A 21,973-nucleotide genomic window follows, 5' to 3' on the forward strand; every position below is an offset into this window, starting at 1 on the left:
GCCTGTGATTGGAAACCACGTGTAAGATTGGCTGGTACAAGACATGGAAGCAACCTAAATGTCCATCGACAGATGAATGGATAAAGAAGGTGTGGTACATATATACAATGGAATATTACTCAGCCACTGAAAAGAATGAAATAATGCCATTTGTAGCAACATGGATGGATCTAGAGATTGTCATACTGAGTGAAGTAAGTCAGGCTGAGAAAGAGAAATATCGAATGATATCCTTTATATGCAGAATCTGAAAAGAAATGATACAAATGAACTTATTTACAAAACAGAAACAGACTCACAGACTTAGAGGACGAACTTATGGTTACCAGGAGGGAAGGATGCGGGGAAGGGATAGTTAGGGAGTTTGGGATCGACACGTACACACTGCTATATTTAAAACAGATAACCAACAAGGACCTACTGTATAGCACAGGGAACTCTGCTCAATGTTATGTGGCAGCCTGGATGGGAAGGGAGTTTGGGGGAGAATGGATACATGTGTATGTACGGCTGAGTCCCTCTGCTGTGCACCTGAAACTATCACAACATTGTTAATCGGCTATACTCTGATATAAAATAGAAAGTTAAAAAAAAAAAAGATTGGCTGTTACAGGTGGGTGAGGAATGGCAAATTTGAACAATGGTGCTATAGTGTGCAAGAAGGTCACCAGTAAATTCTATCCCAGTGATACAGATCTGTCAGGGTCCTCCCCTGGTCTCAGAGGCAGGCAGTACAGGCAGACTAAACTCTCCTGCTCCCAGGCTTTGTAGTGACTGGGAGAAAGTCACCTGTAAGAAATTGCTGATGAGGATCCATTGTAAACTGTTATTAATATCACCACCACCCATAACAATTTACTCTGGATCTACCAGTTGCATGGTATCGTGCTGAAAACTTGGCAATGGCTATCTCTGGGGTCCAGCTCAGAGGTCTCCATCTCCAGGAAGTCTTTCCTGAATGCACAGGGATGGGAGTATGAGACTATGTTTTCTCCTTCCATGACATCTTGGATATCTCCTCAATAGAGAACCTGTCACACTGGAATATAACTGCCACTTGCTTCTAAGTTCTCCCCATTGGAAGGTGAGTTTATTCAGGGTGGGGATCTTGTCTTATGCTTCCTGTATCCCCAGTCCCTGGCACAGGAATTGGCACATAGTAGGTGGTCCATAAAACTGTGTTGACTGTAGATGACACAAGTCTCCTCTCCTCGATCAGCTTGTGATCTACTGGTCTGAGCATCAGCAAGAGCCAAGGAGAGGAAGGAATCTGTGAAACCCCAGGCAAAGGGGTCAGGAATCGTTTCTGAAACACAGAAATCAAGGCTGACTCTTGGGGAAAGCAAGTTCCAATCACAGATCCCAGTGACAGAGTCCAGTGGTCCCCCCCAGAGATGCACCTTCCATCTATAGCCTGAAGACATCAGGGGGATGTTGCTGTTGATCCCATTAGGGTTTGCTGTGAACACTGAGAGGGAAACTGACCCTGTTTCAAGCCTGTTTCATGTCTTTCCCCAGGGACCGGCCACTTGGGGTTTCTGAGAAGCCCGAATGGAATTGGAAATGGCACAGGAACAACTTTCTTTGTAGGAAATATAGGGCACCCTCATCAACAGGCTTATGTTCTCAATGAGAACAGATCCGGTCCCTGTGAGCTCTGAGCTGTGGTCCTGGGAGTGACGGTGGCTGGGGGGCTGCAGCACTGAGACCAAGTCCTTTCCTTACCAATCGCCCGGGAAGGAAGCTGCTGGTCAGAGCTGGGATGTAGTCTGTGGCTTTGGAACAGAGTGAGGTCAGCCAGACCTTCTGATCACTGACCTTGGGGCCTTGGCTTCACTAATCCCACACTCTTGATTAAAAGCCAGATGACCTTGGATCTGGAAATAATGGCATTCCAGAGCCTAGGACCTCTGTATCCATGATCTCTAAATTGAACAATTTGCTAGAGAGAAAAAAGTACCTTTGGGGGGAGGAGAGGAATAGTACAAGATTCTGGACACAAATAGACTGAATTTGGAAGATAAATCTCCCTTATTTAAATGTCAGAATATTCCATTTCTGTATAATGCTGAGAAGTCACAAAACCAAAATAAAAATAGGGCTAGGCTTAAATGTACCCAGTTAGATGCAGACACGGCTGTCTTTGGCATAAATGTTTTAGCACCACCTTCCAACTGAGGTCTCTGCTCTGCGGATGGAGCTCAAGTGTCGCAGAACTCACTGCTGCTTGTCGCCACCTGGCTGAGATCTCATAGGCCACCTGATCAACCATGCAAGTTGGTGTTGGGGAATTTTATGCACACAGGTCCCCGACCTGTGTCTCTCGAAGAAGAAAAAGGAAAAAGAGGAGAGAGGATTGGGCAACTCCATCAAGCATCAAACAACGTACATGGTCACAATTTTCCATTAGAGGGTGGAGTTGGCGAAATATAACTCTCTGGAGTAAGACTGCAGAAAAATGGCAAGAAGTCCAGGAAATCCTGTGTGTACCAAGCCCTTCTGGAGTCAGCTTCACCAATTTGCCTCACACACCTATAGATGGTCAAGTTGCTATACATTTAAAGGAGTATGCACTTGTGAGCACAAATGGATTCATAGTAACTTTTTGACACTGCACATTTTCTCAATCAATAGTCCTCACATCCTATGACTCACTGTGTAAGAGTGTGAGGGCCTTTTAATATCACAGAAAGATCCTTGTGTTCTAAAAGGCTGTGAATGTAAGAAAAAGAAAAAAAAAAGAAAAAGATAGCAATAATCCTACAACCCATGCCAAGAAATATCTTCTTTCTTTCAGCAAGTAACATGACATCACCGCCTTTCAGTTCCTTTTTAATTGAAGTGCTATCAACAAGCTCTCTGAGACTGTAAAATCCTTAAGCAAAGGGATCACACCCATTGTCCATTTTACCTGCATTTCCCAATGCCTAGGACAGTGCAGGGAGCTCAGTGGGCACTCAAGACTTGGTTGTGGCTTGAAGGAGAAAGAGAAGGAGAGAGTAAAAAGGAAAGAAAAGAGGAGAGGAAATGGAGGAGCAGAGAGGGAAGAAAGAGGAAAGAGGAGAACAGAAAGGGAGAAATGGGGCCCTTATAGGCAGGATCCTGTACCTGTTGTCAGAGCTATCCACGACTAAGGTGAAGAAGACCCGGCTTCCCTTTCTGTGGAGCGTGGCGGGGTGAGTGGGAGGGCTGGGCTGTGCCCTACGAGAGCTCGCCCGTCCCGATTTGATGAGAGCCTCCTCTCCCTACTAATGGAGGTGGTGCTCCTCTGGCTTCCTCTCCTGTATCCCAAGTATGAAGTACCAGATGGGGGTGAGCCCACAGCCAGAGGTGCCTGGGAGAGTGTGTGGGGTAGGGGAGTAGTCAGGTTCAGATTCCAACGCAGGAGAGTGTGTGGGACAGACATGACGATCCTCTCGTCCCATTCCACTACGATGCAGCTGAGGTCCAGATAAAGAAGCTGGGAATGGAATCTGGGCCTTTCAACTATTGGCTATGATCATACAAAAACATCCAACCATACAGACCCTGAGGAACACACTGAGAATTCAGTTATACAAGCCTGCCTTACCTCTCTCAGGGATGGCAGAAATAGGGCACTCAGAAATTAAAGGAGGGGAGAGGGATAAATTAGGAGGTTGGGATTAACATAAACACACAACTATATATAAAATAGATAACCAACAAGGGCCTACTGTATAGCACAGGGAACTCTACTCAATATTCTGTAATAACCTGTATGGGAAAAGAATCTGAAAAAGAATGGATATATGTATGTGCATAACTGAACCACTTTGCTGTACATCTGAAACTAACATAACATTGTAAATCAACTATACTCCAATATAAAATAAAAATTAAATTAGAAAAATTAAAGAACAACAAAAAAAGAAATTAGAGGAGCCACATGCACTGCTGGTGGGAATGTAAATTGGTTGTACTTCTTCTGAAAACTTTAGAAGTATCTACTGAAGTGGAGTGTATGTACATCCTATGGCCCAGCAGTTTCATTCCTTGGTGTATTCCCCAACAATTAAGTGCCTACATGCACCAAAAATATGTGCAAGTATGTTCAAAGCAGACAAAAATGAGAAATAACACAAATGTCTATCAATAGCAAGTGTATAAATAAATTCCAGGGTACTCGTACAATGGAATACCATGTAGTAATGAAAAAAACACTAAGCTCTAATTAGTAATGCAGTAATATGGATCCATGTCATAAAAGACACAAGTGAATATATGTTGTATGATTCCACCATTTATTTAAAGTTAAAAAGAAGGCAAAACCTACCCATGACCATGGAGGGCAGAATGGCGGTTACCTCTGGGGGTGATATTGGCTGTAAGAGGCCATAAGGGACCTTTCTGGGGTGCTGGTCATGTTCTAGATCTCAATATGAGTGGCAGTTACACAGATATACAAAAATTTAACTGGGCACTGAGATCTGTGCAATATAATGAATGTACAGTCAGCCCTCTGTATCCACGGGTTCCGCATCCCCGGATTCAACCAGCCACAAACTGAAAATTTTTCAGAAAAAAATTCCAAGAAGTTCCAAAAAGAAAAACTTGGATTTGCAGTGCAGCCGCAACTATTTACATAGCATTTACATTGTATTTACAACTATTAACATAGCATTTACATAGTATTAGGTATTAAAAGTAACCTAGAGATGATTTAAAGTATGTGGGAGAATGTGCATAAGTTATATGCAAATACTACTCCATTTATATAAGGGACTTGAACATCTGTGGATTTTGGTATCTGAGGGAACCAAAGGAACCAGTCTCCACTGATACCAGGGTTGACTGTATATTACAGTCCACAGAAGGGAAAAAAAAAAAGAAGAGTGGCATAGTAGAGGTCTAAGGTGTTCTTCCACTTTGGGGGTCAAGAGGGGGAATAACAAGAAAGTGGAAGGAAGCCGACTTTCTAAACAGAAAAGAAAAACCTCATTTTTAAAGAAATATGAACTTTTTTTTTAACAAAGAAAAATGTCTTAAAGGATGAAGGGGCATGAGCTATGTTAAATTCTTCCATATTATTGGAATTATTTAACAAGAAGATGTTTTACTTTTATAATTTAAGCCAGAGGTCAGCAATCTTTTTCTGTAAAGGGCTAATTAGTAAATATTTTCAGTGTTACGAGCCATATAGTCTCTGTCACAACTACTCAGCTCTGACCTTGCAGCTCGAAAGCAGCCATAAAAACACAAAGTGCATGAATGGATGGGATGTGTTCCAATAAAACTTTATTTACAAAGACAGGCAATGGGCCAATGTGGGCCATAATTTGCAGGATCCTGATTTAAGCAATCAAAAACGGAAATAAAATGATTAAAAAATAATATATATATGAACAAGAATAAATCCCAATTTAATCTTGTTATCATCTATGATATTTACTGGGTACCTACTGTTTGATGGGTATATACCAATTATACTATTTAACTTGGTGAGATTGGTGCCATTACAATTCCCAATTGAAAGAGGAGGAAATTGGCCTTTAAAAAGGGTAAGTACATTTCCCAAGGTCATAGAGCTGGTAAAGATCAGTTCTTATATTTGAACCCAGAGCCTTTGTTCTTAACTGCATGCCAAACTGTTACATTTATGACTTTTTTTGTGTGAAATGGTACCACCAAAGTTGTAATAAATTACCAGGATATACAAAATGTCCATTAAAATTTGTATGTAAAGATAGTTAAATGCCCCCAAAAGATGAAAAGACAACTCGCTTTTTCCCCCCATTTTCAGTATTTGAAGGAATTCAAATTAAGGCAACATTGCACCTCCTAAAATATCAAAACAAATGATAACACTCGATGCTGCTAGGCTATTGTAAAATTGGTCCATTGATTCATTATTAGAAGCACTTTTCAATGGAGACAAACCTTTGGGGCATTAATATGAGACTATAGAGTGAGGCTCCTAGAGATGTTTACAGCCATTAACCCTTCAAAACTACATCTAAGAGATTGTTACAAATAAACAATTCAAAAGAGAAAAACAATGGGCAGAAAGATGTTCATTCCAGCATTATCTACATTAGGAAAAAAATGAAGTGTTTAACATTAGGAAAATAATGTAATGAACCATGGCTTAATAATGATTATGGTATTTTAGGCAAAAATTAAAATAATTGTGAGGACCAGATTATGTAACGCCATGCAAAAATGTTTAAAATATACTGGTAAATGAAAACAGTAGAACATAAAAGTGTATATAACCAATAATTATACTTATTTAAAGAAATGTGTCTGTAAGTAACAAGGTTCAGAAGGTAATATATAAATTGAAAACAATTATGTTAAGGTAGTAGGTTGGGGTAATTTTATATGTATATTATATTGCCTTTCCAAATTAAAGTGTTTAAAAAAATGTAGACTGGGACTTCCCTGGTGGCACAGTGGTTAAGAATCTGCCTGCCAGTGCAGGGGACACGGCTTCGATCCCTGGTCCAGGAAGATCGCACATGCCTCAGAGCAACTAAGCCCGTGCACCACAACTACTGAGCCCGCGTGCCACACATACTGAAGCCCACGCACCTAGAGCCCGTGCTCTGCAACAAGAGAAGCCACTGCAATGAGAAGCCCGCGCACCACAATGAAGAGTAGCCCCTGCTCGCCTCAACTAGTGAAAGCCCACATGCAGCAACAAAGATCCAGCGCAGCCAAAAATAAATAAATTTATTAAAAAAAAGGTAGACTGAGAGGGACTTGAGGTCATTGTTTATCCATCCCGTAAATCCTACATAAGGGTCTGTGACATCAGTGTTTGACTTACCAGCAAACCATTCATATGTCTTATTTCACCTTTGATGGTTCTCTCGACATTTGACTTTCCCTGGTTTGACCGATTCACTGCTTGTCAGGCAGGAAGATGGCATCGCTGACCTTGTTCTAATCCTGTTGTCAGATTGATAATAAACACTGCAACTCTGGATCTCAAGAGACCTATCGGGAAATTCACTGTGAACTTACACAGATAAAAACCCTCGGAGTTTTGAAAGAAAGGGAGAGTCAATGGCTCTCCAGGATATTTATGGATTTTATCTGTTTCTTCAGTAAGTGCCATTCCATTATTATTCCAAATATGTCTCTAGTTAAAATTAGGAGGGAGATAAACAAGTCTAATTTTTATGGTACCATCTGGTCACAGGCCAGTGAAGAAGCAGTTAAGTCCTTTATTGCTACTCTACGCTTAGGATTGACACATTTCTTCCTTTGAAAACATTTCATTTCCGAATGAGTACTTTGCCCTGGACTTAGTTTTTAGGTCATAGGAAGCTCAAAGTGACTTAGTTGCTGGGCATCAAAATGGTCATTTTAATCATCACCCCCTTTGGGTATATATATATATATCATCAAAGCTGCTATTTTGTGTATAAATGAGGTTTGGGTGCATGTAAAAGTCACCCACATAGAGTGGGAGCATTAATGAAATCCATAGGAAAAAATTAGACTCAGTCAACTCATCAGTAATGGTTTCTGGTCACATGTCCCTGGTGGTTTCCAATGAGACCACATCTGCATGTGTCAGGAATCAGGACAACCATCCAACCCAAACCTGGTTCCGGATCTAATTTAATCAACAGAAACACTGGCTCATTTTCTGCCCAAATGTGGGTCTTCAGTCTTGCCTGCTTTTTTTTTTTTTAATGCTGTTATTATGGTCAATACATGACAACGAAATCTTTGGAAGCAACAAACACTTTCATGTCTATTTTGTTCCTTTCTGAATGAGAAACATTCAAGCCTATTTGACTACTTCTGTTTACAGTCTAACCCAGTATCTCCTATGTTCCTTTTTGTGGTCAGCGTGCAGGCTGACACAAGTTCTACACCATTTCTTCTTTGGGTTTTCACAATCACCAAGGTCTCTGGATATGGAAACTCAAGTAAGAGACCTGAGAGAAGGAGGATGAATAAAACACAGGGCCAACATCCAACTTCATAGACTCCAAATGGGTGGGGTCTATTGGCCACTGACATTAATATCCAGTACTTGCTAATCAGAGAATAAGAGGCTTCTAAATGCTAAATACTGTTATTCTAAAGAGTGGTTCTTAAGTCTTATCGTATTAGATCACCCAGAGAAGATGTAAAAATGCCCTGTGGGGTGAAAAATTAGGTATCTGTACTTTCAACAGGCTCCCCCAGTGAGTCTGATGAACACAGAAGTGCTAAAAGCATCTTTATAAGTAAGGTAACTGTGAAGGCAATAGAGCAAAAGCCTTTAATCATTTTTATGTCCCACCACCTGGAGCTTGGAAGCTGCTCAGTTATTCTTTGTTGATGAATGTCTGGAGGGAGAATGAATGAATGAATGAGCAAATGTGTGAATAAACTGGGGGGCTTTGTCTACGGTCCCTGGCCTTTGCTAACTTGATTACAAAGTTTGTGATTTACAGAGTAGCCCTGCTCAGCCCAAACTGTGATTTCCACCTCTGAAGTCTCAATTTGATTAAAATACGTTTAGCAAGGAACAATAACTTTCTGAAATGCTGGGGATTATGCAGCTCCGAGAATCTCTGTGGGGAGCAAGCAATACCAGCAACCAAGAAGGTCTCTGTGAACCTGGAGAGGCTGCTCTGCAAGCCTGTATCGGGGCCAAACATCTGACTCCTCTTAATTACATCCTGTCCTTGTTTCATTCCTTCTCATCTCTTGCTTCTGGGTCCTGAGTTTTCCCCAAACTGCCAGGGTTGAATGATCTCAAAAATTAGGCTGAGCCTGTCCCCATGGTGCCAGTGCCTGGGGCATGGACAAGTCTCCTTCTCCGTGGAAAGATGGAGAAAACGTAGGTCACTTTCTCTCCCACCCTCAACCCCTGTCGCCAAGTTATTTTACCCAGTATCACCTACAGGCGAACCATGCTGTTCCTTCAGTGAAGGAGGAAGGAACAGAGGCTGGATGCTGACCCACCTGTGTTTAAATCACAGCTTTGCCCCTTCCCAGGTGGTATCGCCTGCCTTATGAGATGTCTGGGAGGGTTATAGCAGATAAAGGAGAAGCAATACAGCATAATGGTTCAAACGAAGGCCCTGGAGCCTGCTCGCCCAGGTCAGACGGGCCACATACTAGCTTGACACATTACTTAACCTTCCTGTGACTCAGTTTCCTCAAGCTGTACACACGGAGTCGTCATCGTAACTCAGGTCACTGAATCACCATGAGGACTGCATGAAATTAATACATATAAAGACAGATTATCTTACGACCCATGGTTATCCCTCTGTAAGTGTTACCTGTCGTTATAAACGTCCATAAAAATAACAATGATAATGGTAGCTTCGAATGACTTCCATTTAGAGACATGGAAAACTGTCTCTTCCCCCTCCAAGTAAGCTCCCAGATTCAAAGCACCTCCTCTCCCACAGATCCCCCATTCTTATTTTATTCTTATTTTGACCATTATTTAAATGGTCCGAGGCTGCTGGTTGACATAGGGTGTTGCTGAGTCATCTGAGGACACAGGGACCTATGTCATGAAGAACTGAGGGCAGGGGAGGCCAGCGGGAGACAGATTAGACTTCTCCGAGGCAGGAGTGAGTCAGCCAGGGGTATGTGCCCAGCTCCACCAAGGAGCCGAGAAGGGGTAGCGGACGGCTGCCAGGCTTGTTCAGTGTCATCTGCAACATGGCTAATGGCTCAGATGAACAAACCAGCCTGCTCTAGGTGCCCACCCAGGCTGAATATTGCCTGACTAGTCCCAGCACACCTCTCTCTCTGGTCTCTCCTCTCCCCATTCTGCCTTTCTTTGCCCTCTCATCTCTCCTTTTCCTCCTCTTTTTCCCTGTCTCTTCCTTTGTCCTTCCTTTTGGACCATTCTTTTCTCCTTTATCCCTTTATCATTTTATTCCTGCTCTTCTTTCCTTTCTTCCCCTCATATTCACTGCCCCTCTTTCCTATCTGCCCCTTCTTTCTGCCTTTTTCCATCTAAATCTTTTCCCTTCCCTCGGAAGAACCTACAATTTCAAGTCTTCCCTGCCTTTCTTGTCTTTCTCCAGACAGTCTAAGACCAGGGTCATCATACTTTTTCTATAAAGGGCTAGATAGTAAATATTTGGGGCTTTGCAGGTCCTATAGCTTCTGTTGCAACAACTCAACTCTGCCATGGTAGCGAAAGCAGCCACAGACAATACCTGAATGAATATATGTGGCTGTGTTTCCATAAAGCTTTACTTTCAAAAACAGGCAGTGGCTGGATTGGAGACGTGGTCATAGTTTGCTAAACCCTAAGGAAAACACTCCTTCTCTCATTCACCTCCTTGATCACAAACCACAAACTCACCAACGATTTATGATCTACTCTGGTTCTAAAAGCCAGGGAATAAATAATCTTGCTGATTATCTCTCCCAGAAAAATTGCGTTAAAAAGAAAAAGTAGAACAGAGATATTTGCCTACTATAGCACACAAATGAGACAACAGAAGAACTTGCCTGTCTTATAGTGAATGTGGGGGTCAGACCGGACAGTGATTTAGTGATTGCCTCTTTGGGTCTCTTCCCTAGAGACACCTGCTGTCCTTCCCAAAGAAAAAAACATCCCCTTCATCAGAGAAGATATTTAATTAATGACATAAGCCCCCCAAAAGTATATCTGTGGTGTTTTCAAATCCATTCACTCATTTATTCATTCATCCACGGAGGTTTATTTGAGCACTTACTATGTGCGAAGCTCAGGAATGAGTCCTAGGGGAAACGAAAGGGCAACAAGAATGGACGCAAAAGCGTGTGCCCTCCAGGGACTTACGGTGCGGGGCACGGCAGGGGACAGGGGATGTGGAGAGGCCAGCAGGGAGTAGGCGTCTAGTGTGTGCCAAGCACCGGACTAGTTTCTTTATGTTTGTTCTCACACTCAATCCTTAAACAACTCCAATTTAAAGATGAGGAACCTGGCACTCAGAGAAACAGATCGGCCATGCAGCTAGGAAGTCGCAGAACCTTCCATTGCACCCCTTTTCTGTGTTGGTTTGCTAAATGCCACAAGAATGCTATAAGCATGGAGCTAAAGGAGTTTATAGGTTATAAGCATATCTAGAGCTGTAGTCTTTAAGGAAATGGAGGGGTACATGGGCTGAAGGATGGGTCAGATATCAGAGTAGGAAATGGGTTCAGGAGAAGATGGAAGAAGGGACTCCATTTTTAAAGGGGGTTGCATGGAAAAACCCACGCTTACCTGAAAAAAATGCCAAATGGTGGAATTTCGGATACTGTAGGCAGCTGAGCAGGGAAAGTATTTAGGAGTGAGGTGGCCTTCAGTGATTCCCTCAACCCACACGCCACACCTTTCCGAAGCCAGCCCTAAGAAGACAGGCTGCAAAAGCCATGCAGAGATGTGCCCATCCTCAGAGTGGAAGCGTGGGTGCCTCACCACCCAGGCTGCAGGGGTGTCCAGCTCTCCCTGAGACTCGGACGTTGGCCCAAAATATTAAGCTGGGGAGCCGGACGAGGGCAGTGCTGAGGATATTAGCAACCCACCCCGTGGCTCAGAGCAACTTATGAGAATCCTGATTAGCTACACAAAGAACTTCTGCAATCACACAAACACCCTCGACTCTGGCTGGCAGCACGGGGTCTCTCACCATCAAAAGCCATCCAGTGAGCTTCAGTGGAAGAGCCGCCAACAAATAAAGGAATCAGGAACATTAACACTGACCCACCCGGAAGCAGGGAGTGGGATTCTCCACCCCCCCAGCACTCCCCCACTCCAAGACCTGTGAGCATCTTATCCTGGCGTGGTGCTTTCCAAAGCTCTAGAGTCTATTGCAGCAAGGTTCCTTATTGACACAAGAGCAGAGGGTGGGGTCCTTTCTGATTTGTTATCAATTTGAATGAGTCTTTAAAGCGATTGCTTGCAAAGTTGCAGTACAAAAGGGACAAAGGGAACCCAATGCACCTATCCAACTGAAATGATATAGATGGAATCTTGAAAATATTTCATATATGATATTTATCATATATGCCCAAATATGATATAATTGGGGTCACTAGCTAGTTTTAAAACTGGGAGAGTCCCAGCAAAATAGGTTGAGTTGGTTATCCTAGAATACAATATGAATACAAGAGATACATGTGTCATATCTTTCAAATATTTACATATGATATCTATCATATATACCTAAACATAAGTGCAATGGAATACACCATATAAATAATTTATAGAAGTATATGATAGGGCTTCCCTGGTGGCACAGTGGTTAAGAATCCACCTTCCAATGCAAGGGACATGGCTTCGATCCCTGGTCCGGGAAGATCCCACATGCCCCAGAGCAACTAAGCCCGTGCGCCACAGCTACTGAGCCTGTGTGCCACAATTACTGAAGCCCGTGCACCTAGAGCCCGTGCTCCACAGCAAGAGAAGCCACCGCAATGAGAAGCCGGTGCACCGCAACAAAGAGTAGCCCCCACTCGCCGCAACTAGAGAAAGCCTGTGTGCAGCAACAAAGACCCAATGCAGCCAAAAATAAATAAATTTAAAAAAATCAATGGTTTCCTTCTATTTTCTCAGCATCACTTGCTTCTGAATAATATTATTATATCATCTTGTTCTCCCTAATATCTTTTTGTTGGCCTCTATACATCGAAAGTGCTTTAACCTCTATGATCTTCCTTCTGACTCTTCAAATTCCAGAATCACATAAAAAAATTACGAAATCTGTGAGATTGCTGGGGCCTAAGAGATCTCCTGTTCAACCTCCCCTTTGAAACCAGAAATGCCATTTTTTTTAGGTCCCAGACTTATTCATTCTTTATGTTCTCACTCAGCTGTCAACTTTTAGGTGCCAGGGTGATAACAGGGACCCACTAGCTGCTGGTTGCTGGATAAGTTAATGAATGGGGCTTTGTGAACTCTGGCCTATTCTAATCTTTGTCTAGATCTTACTTGTTTTATGACTTATTCTGTCTTTTCATTCTTCCATTAAAAAAAAACTGATATATCTCATATTTCTCCTTGAGCATTCTCTCACCTACCCAAGATACCAAAGAGTATATATATGTATGTATATATATAAACACATATATAGTATATATTAACTCATATATATATATATGCATTATTACAAATATGTTTATACTTTGAGATTAGATATTTTAGTTTCATACATTGGCAACCAACTGGACTGTAAGATCCTTGAAAGAAAGAAGGAAAAGGCCATGAGATCGCCTTCTTGGAACATCAGTGCCTGAGAATGTGTGTTTTTCAGTAAACGTTGGGTATTGATGATCAATGTTGAAAAGTACCTTTGAGTGTCCCCATGGTGCACTCCACCGTTTCAGAAAGAACACGACAGTTAGACAGGAAAAGGAAGGAAAGGTCTTACTGGGATCCTGTGCATCTCTTAAGGGAGATGAGTAGCCCGTTTCCTAGGGAAATGCCTGGCAGGTTTCATATAAGAGGTTTCCACAATAACCAAATACTCCATTCAAAGGTTATATTTACACAGCTCATTAGGAAAATTTTTTATACTTTTCACACTCATTAGACTTGTACTCGTCCACCAAAGCTACTCTATAACAAGAGATAAACACTCCATTCCAGAGGATGAATAATAATTGGGGACCGCTCAGCACTGTGCTCTTTCCAGGTCTAATTTCAAAGCATAATTAATCCTGCTGAAGCTGCGTAAGTGAAATATTTATGCAGATGTGTTAATTCATGTATTTACTCCTAGAGAGACATTCAGAACTGGACATGGCTTTCCGCGAAGATTATCTTAAGACGCCCCCTGGAGCAACGTCATTTTCTCTCCAATGTCTTTGCCCCCGGTGGTCTCTAAAGATGAAGCTGTGAAGACACATTTCCCATCCCAGAGAGTCTGACCAGGAAAGCCACGAGTCGGGACAGAAAATATCTCTAAGAATCTAGATGCTCTGCTCGTACAAAGAACACATCTTTGGCTTATCTGGATGCCTTTACTTTTTATTTTTTTTTATTTGCCACAAAGAGGACATTTTCTGTTCAGCACCGCATTTCCATGATGCTAACTTGACCGTATTATCAAAACCACGACACTAAACAGGCTGTGTTGAATACTGGATTTGTGGATGGTCAACAACGATGAGGAGGAGGAGGGGGAGGAGGGTGATGATGGTGCTGATGGCACTGGGGGCGATGATGGTCACAGCCAGCATTTATTGAACCACTTCTATTTCCAGGTGGCTGTACCTAGCTAGCTCTTTACATAGAACCTCTCATTTTGTCTTCATGACAACCTTATCAGGTAAATATTTCTGCATTCAGTTGAAGATGAGTAATTACCCCTTTCACAGAAGCATTTGTAAATGGGACAATAGATATTGTTCACACATACACTAAATTACTTCTTCCTAAAGTATCTATATGTCTCAAGCATCTGATTAGCCAACTTTGATAGACATCCTAGAGAACTGAATGAAACAAGAGTCTTACAGGATTGACCCCCATCCAGAGTAAGGCCCCTTAAGTAGAGACTGCCACTTACTCACTAGGGGACTCACAAGCCCGCTGAGCTGAAGTTTCCTCCTCGGTAAAATGAGTATAAGCAATATTTAACTTCATAAAGTTGTTAACGAATATTAAATTAAAGAACACATGTAATGCATCCGGTATGGTGACTGGCATATTCTATTCCCCAAATATGTTGCTATTTCATAATAGATGCTGCAAGAGTGACAGCAGTGGTAGGTAGGAGTAGAGTTAGAACTGACTTATTTGACAGCTACCCATCATATTTAAAAGTTTCCTGTCAAATGAAATGCATCCTGACACCAACCATTCATCCATGCATGTACTTATCCATTCAATCCTTCATTGACCAGTTACCTGTCATGTTCAAGATTCTGTAGTGTTTACTGCTGGAAACAAGACTCTCGTTTGCCGAGAACTGCACCCCACGTGGAGATGCTTAGTCAAGCACTGTGGTGGAGGGGTGCTTCACTCCTCTCTGTGTCCACATGCCTTGTCGTCTAACTCCCAAACTCCTCCCACACAAGGCAGAGTATACCTCCAGAGTATACTTTGGGCTTGGCCATAGGACTTACTTTGGACAGAAGGGTGTTAGCCGACGTGGATCTGACAAAGCAGAGACTTGAAATGTGCACGTGCAGGTAGGTGCTTTTTCCTTTGCCTCCATCAGAGCCAAGGGAAGAGCTTTTCCCAGGTAGGTGCTGCCCCTTCAGCCTGAGACCCAGAATAAACATAGGTGGAACAGAGACCACAGAGATGACCCATGGTCTTGCAGCATCAGGAGAGCCACCGCGGCCTGAGGCAGAGCTCTTCCACTCAACCTGTGCTCCCACGAGCAAAACAAATGCTACTGTTGTGTGCCGCCAAGATTTCACAGCTACAGCTGAGCAACACAGCCACAAATCACTAGGACACAGCACAGAACATGGCTCTTGATCTGAGGAAGGTACAAATGCCCTATAGGGAATTCAAAGAATCAGATGCTTTCATTTGGGAGTGAAATATAAAACACACTTAGATTTCCTGATGGCACTGTGAGAATCCAGGGTTTAATTCTGGGAGTAGAGACTGTAAGGCATTATGCACTTTGTTCAAATTCACACCAACCACAGGCACTAACCTCTGCCCCTTTCAATACCGTATTTGGCCATGGTGGTTGCCAGACTGTCCTCTACCAGCTCTAGACAGGCGTAGCCTGTCCTGGCACCATCTCCGAATATAGCTTCCACCGTTCTTGAAGGCAGCTTCTGCCCTATGCCCTGAGCTTTTGTTGCCTACTCACACTTACTCAAGTTTTAAGGGTTCACCTGCCATCTCTGCTGCCTTTGCTTTTCCTGTCTCAGTTTTGGCAAGTCCAAGGGTAACTAGCATGCCATGTGAGCCATGAGAGGATTCTAAAAACCATGCTAGGGAACAATGGGCTGCGGTGAGATCACCAGCTATGAGTAGAGAAGTACCATCATCCCATTAGACTGTAAGCCCCGTGAGGGTGGAAACAGTCTTTTTTTGCATGATAGGCAGCCAAGAGGTGGACTCTAGTGGAAACCCATGGGATTTCTGCTCACTGCTCCCTTTATAGAGATTGCCTCACCTTCATTCCTCCATAGGATAACAGTTGGAGCTGTTGTGTTAGTACAATGTAACCCCACCCCTTATTCACTCCTGATGGGTCCAAGAAAGAGTGCTTGACCCAAAATGCATCAGGAATCCTTCCTCTGGAATTTGAAATTTAGAATTTGGCAAATAGAGATTGGGACTTATTGTAGCCTTGTTACATAATGTCACTGCTCTAGAGCAGAGTTTTTTTAACCCTGATACTATTAATGTTTGGGGTCAGATAATTCTGTGTTTTGAGATGTCGGGGGCTGTCCTGGGCATTGTAGCATGTTTGCCAGCATCCCTCACCCCTGGCCTCTACCCACGGATGCCGGTATCAAATAGCCTCCCTGTCATGACAATCAAAAATATCTCCAGACACAGCCAAATATCCCCTGGGGGGCAAAATCCCTGCCCCGCACTGAGAACCACTGCTCTGCAGAGAGGACCTATGAATTCCTGCTGTTGAGGCCCCAGGACTGCCCTGGTTCCTGTTTTTTTCCTCTGAACCTATTTGCTCAACTCTTTCTTAAATTCACTGAGATAGACACTTCTGCATCCTTAAAATAAACTCCTTTTAATTTACTGAGTTGTCTGTAATTGGTTTCCATTACGAGCAAACTAAAGAATCGCGGTATCATGTAATCAGCACTCAATAAATACTTTTAGTGAGCAAACTCATCACCCAAAGATCTACGGGAAAGCCAGTTAGAAAACAGAGAGTGTGAGGGTCTCCAGTCCCTCAGAAGTAGGGGGTCAACCAAGGTCTTACCATCACCCACAAACTGGAGCAGGGCCAGGTCAATCTGCCTCTTCCAAGGGGAGCCTTTCTGGAGGGCAATTCCATAACCAGTGGTGGCAAAGATGTACCCACTCCCGATGGTCACCAGCTTGCAGCCTTCATCCCTCCCAGCCTTGTAATTCAAGACCGCAGCATCATAGATGAAAGCGTCCAGTTTCCTGCAATGACAAGAAACCAGGGAGTCATGGGGAAGGCGAGGTACTGTCTCAGGGCCCAGCTCCTAAGGCCTGATCCAGCATCACACACTTTCTTTCAGACGGGAGACGATGATTCATGACTGCTCCATCCCATCATCATAAAAGGATCTATTTTTAATGAGGAGATAAAAGCCAGAACCTTTTCTCTCGAAGTTACAAGAGGCAGTTAAATAAAGACATGAAGAATCCTTATGCCCAAGTGAGTAAACAGTTGAATTTGCTGGTTGGCAAGTTTTTGCCCTTAGCACTCCCAACAGTGAAGAACAGTGGTCTATTTAGAAAGGTTTGCATTAGAACAAAATAAACCATTAAGGGACAAGGGAATCTGATGGTTTCGCGCAGGAAGGGGATAGAGACTAAATAGGAATGTCTCTTCCTGCCCAAAGAAACATGTTTATGAAACATGTTTCATTTATATTATAAAAAATATTACATAATAATTTTTAGAAACCCAAATAATGCAGAAAATATTAAGAATACAATTAAAATTAAAATTGCCTATAATTCCATAACTCAGAGGCAACCTCTGTTAACAAATTTGTGAACAACTTTCCAAATTTTATATGCATGTGTATACATACACACACACACACACACACACACACACACACACACACACACACACACACACACACACACACACCCCTTTTAAAACAGGGGTTGGTGGGCTTCCCTGGTGGCGCAGTGGTTGAGAATCTGCCTGCCAATGCAGGGGACACGGGTTCGAGCCCTGGTCTGGGAAGATCCCACATGCCGCACAGCAACTGGGCCCGTGAGCCACAACTACTGAGCCTGCGCGTCTGGAGCCTGTGCTCCGCAACAAGAGAGGCCGCGATAGTGAGAGGCCCGCACGCCGCGATGAAGAGTGGCCCCCACTTGCCGCAACTGGAGAAAGCCCTCGCACAGAAACGAAGACCCAACACAGCCAAAAATAAAAATAATAAATAAATAATAAGTAAAAAATTAAAAAAAACAAAAAACCAAAAAAAAACAGGGGTTGGTAACTTTTTCTATAAAGGCAAGATAAATAGTTTAGGCTTGGTCTCTGGTGCAACTACTCAGCTTTCTATTGTAGTATGAAGCTGAACTGTGTTTCCTCAAAATTCATATGTTGAAGTCCTAACCCCCCAGTACCTCCAAATATGACCTTATTTGGAGATGGGGTCATTGCAGATGTAATTAGTTAAGATGAGGTCATGGAGCAGGGTCGGCTCCTAATCCAATATGACCGGTGTCCTTATAAAAAGGGGAAATTTGGACACAGACATACACACAGGGAGAACGCCAGGTGAAGGTTGGAGTTATGCTGCCAAAAGACTCGGAACTACCGGAAGCCAGGAGAGAGGCCCGGACAGATCCTTCCCAAGTGCCTTCAGAGGCAGCACAGCCCTGCTGACACCTTGATCTCGGCGTTCCAGCCTCCGGAAGTATGAGACAAAAAATTCCTATTGTTTAAGCTTCTCAGTTTGTGATGCTTTGTTATGACAGCCCTAGGAAATTAACACACAGCATGAAAGCAGCCATAGATAACACATAAATGAATGAATACAACTCTGTTCCAATAAAAGGTTATTTACAAAAAACAGGTTGGCCCATGGGACATAGTTTGCCAACCCTGTTTCAACTCTCCAAATATAATTACACCACGCAAACCATTTCACCAATGGCTTTCTTTTCTCGTTTAACCCCACACATAGTGAGTGTATTTCTATGTCAGTAAACAGAGCACTCTTTTTAATTTTTTGGTACATTTATTTTTATTGAGGTATACCTTATATGAAATAAAGCACTAGATAAATCTTTACATGTGTGTACATCCTTGAAATCACCACGCAGATTGAGGTAGAGAACAAGACCACCACCTCAGAGGTCCTGCTTGCCCCTCCATTCAGCACCCTCCAAAGGCAAGCATCCAGTAATCCCCTCAAAGGCACGGCTGTGCCTAACTCACGACCTGCATCCTTACTGGTGGGCATGTATGTTGTTTCCAATTTTTAAAGTTATTTAACAAGGCTGAAATGATCAACCTTGAATACAGGGGATGGATATCTCAACTCTAACGTAGGTAGGAAACTAAATGGGAGAGTACTCAACTTCCTGACACTTTTTCAACTTTACTGCCCTTCACTCCCTAACAAGAAGACATAAAACAGTGAAGCAAAAATAAAATAAAATAAAATAAAATAAAATAAAATAAAATAAAAGTGGCAGGAAGAGGATGTAAAATGCTGCATCCTTCCAAAGACAGCTGCTGAAGGACTCCCTATGAGAACAAAAACTATTTGGAAGGTTTACAGCTGTGTTCTTCATTTTAATTTTTTGTTTCTGTAATGGTTAGAGATGGGGCAAGACTCCAAGGCTTGTCTCACCAACAGAAAGACTCTGAAGCTTTCGTCTCAGGGCTGTAGGGTTGGAGACTTGGTTTTATACTCTGAGAGTATTAAAAGGGGATCAGATCATCCAAGTGGAAGAGGGGGAAAAACTGGGCATTGTCAACAGAAATGGCAAACAGAGCTGTCGAACCAAGAGGAAACACGCTTTCTGGACAGCCAGCAATGCTGAGATCCGTGGAAATACAGGTTGGGGAGTTTTTAAAGGCTGGTTTGTGTATGATGGCCGTACGGCATGTGACAGAAGCAGTGGAGGAGCAGGTGGAAGGGATCTGAGTTCTAGTCTACATTTACATCTACGATGGCGCCACCTCGGAAAGTCACTTCCTTCTTTTGCACTGCTGGTTTCTCATCTGTGACATGAGGTTGTCACTGCGGTCCTTCTGAACTGTGGCATTCTACGGTTCTGCAAGCCAAGAGTCACCTTCTGTCAGTCTCAAGAGGGAAAGTGAGACTCTGGATAACACGTGTACCCTGAGGACTTCAGGACAAATGGACAGCATGTGTACTCTTAATGAAGTTGGGGTGCTTGCCACCTCAATACTTCATGTTGCCATGGAGGTGGTGAGAACCTGGGTTTTATTAACACTTTCTAAGACTCCTGCAACTCTCTTCTCTCAATTCCTCAAAAAACAAACACAAATACACACACAGGTGCATACAGGTACATTCAAATGTTAAGGCCATCTGTTGGTATTCATGGGGTGGAAGTCCTCCCCATCCTGTTAACCCACCACACACTGATGCATTTCTGCAATGGAAATCTAAAACTGTACCTGGCACTCATACGAGAGTTGCCCAACAGCAGTTTAAATTCATATTTTATGGACAGGCACAGATTTCTGCAAATCATTACCATATTTCATGACAAATCTTCAGCTGAGCAAAAAACAGCCGGATGAGCCCAAAGAAAAAGGGAAGTTTTCTCGGAAAACAAAGTTTGCAAATGCAAGATGCCATCAAGTCAGAGGGAGGACAGCTGCAAAAGACACAGTTAATTCTGAGCAAAGCAATCACACGCTGGCATGTCTGGGTGGGCTGGCGGCCATGCTCTTAGAGCGGTCTGGCCAGGGAGACTCTCTGTGGTCTCAGGGCCACGTCAGAACCCAAGTGAGGACAACACATGAAGGAAACCACAGGGCCATGCGGACTTTGATTTCTGTCCCCCATTGATGATTCTAGAGAGCTGGGGTCTAACTGCAATGGCCACAGATACCTCCATGTTTAAAAACATCCTGGGGCTTACACAGCTCCGTCTGATAGACAAGGCCATTGTTTGCACAATGCTTGACAAAAGTGCACAGCATTTTACATACATTGTCCCACCGGGGCCTCACAAATGCCCAGTAGGGAAATTTATTATTATTATTATTTTTCTCCTGTGTTGTCTATGAGCAGGTGGGGTTCTGAGAGGCTGAGGCAGCCTGAAGCTCATCGGCAGTATTTCCAAACTCTGTACACAAACCCTCTTTGGCAGGATTGTCTAGGAGAACTTTCTACAATGATGGAAATACTCCATATCTGTGCTATGGATACTGAGCACTTAACATGTGATTAGTGCAACTGAGAACCTGAGTTTTTAATTTTATTTCATTTCATTAATTTAGATTCTGGTGTAAATGGCCACACGTGGCCGGCAGCTACTGAAGTGGCCGGCACGGTGGCTCCTGGTGGGCGGGGGAGGTGGAGGGAGCGAGGGCCCTGGGCTCTCCTTGCTCTGACTCAAAGACCTGTGCCTTTGATCTCTTTCCCACTGAAGGAAAAATGTTCCCATTGCTGAAAAGAAAAGATGTAAAACTCACTGACATCCTCAAGAGTGGGCTTTGTGTTCAAAGACTTTGAACAAGGCACCTGTATTTCTGAGCTTCATTCTTCTCGCTGCAAAGTGGAGCAGACGTTACCTGCCCTTCGAGGGCTGTTGGGAATAAAGTGATATTATATAAGGAGATGTGTGCGCAGTGCCCGGCACATAACAGATGCTCAAGACACACAGATGCATTCCATTGAATTCAGATTTTACAGCAAAGGAGCTTACAACTTTTATGCATTCTGTGGGACAAATCCAGTCCTGAATACTTTATATGCATTATCTCATTTCACTGACTCCTTTTAACTGAGCAAAGATGGATGCACTACTGCCATCCCCACGGAATGAGGAAACGGAGGCACTGAGAGGTAAAGTAAGGGACACAGCTGCCCAGCTTAGGTAAGTGTCAGAGCAGCATTTGGACTTAACACAGTCTGATGACAAAGGCCACAGACCTAACTACTGTGACCATGTTACCCATAAGACTTGTGGAATAAATGGAAACAGCTCTGTCTACTGCTTTGAGATTCAGACTGGGGTTACAGCTCTACGTGAAGCCCAGCGTTATGAAAAAAAGTGGAAGGATCAGAGCAGAGCCGTCAGTTTTAAAAGATCTGGTGGGTCGTTCAGTTTCATCTGTCTCTTTCCCAGGAGATGCATAGCCGTGTAAGGTCTGGAGTCACCTCCACAGAAAACATCTCTTGCCCTCAACACATCCTACCC

The 21,973-nt window shown here is 43.2% G+C and overlaps 1 protein-coding gene across 1 annotated transcript in view; it reads right to left on the minus strand.

Moving 5' to 3' along the window:
* The window catches only part of GRIN2A (glutamate ionotropic receptor NMDA type subunit 2A), a 387,714-nt gene that overhangs the window by 40,245 nt on the left and 325,496 nt on the right, over positions 1 to 21,973 (minus strand). Inside the window, exon 12 of the mRNA XM_082360749.1 lies at positions 16,827 to 17,014. Coding sequence (XP_082216875.1) covers positions 16,827 to 17,014 — 188 coding nt within the window. The remainder of the gene's footprint in view (positions 1 to 16,826; positions 17,015 to 21,973) is intronic.

This window comes from Balaenoptera borealis (assembly GCF_965194805.1).
Source record: "Balaenoptera borealis genome assembly, chromosome: 16".
Classification (NCBI taxonomy): Eukaryota; Metazoa; Chordata; class Mammalia; order Artiodactyla; family Balaenopteridae; genus Balaenoptera; species Balaenoptera borealis.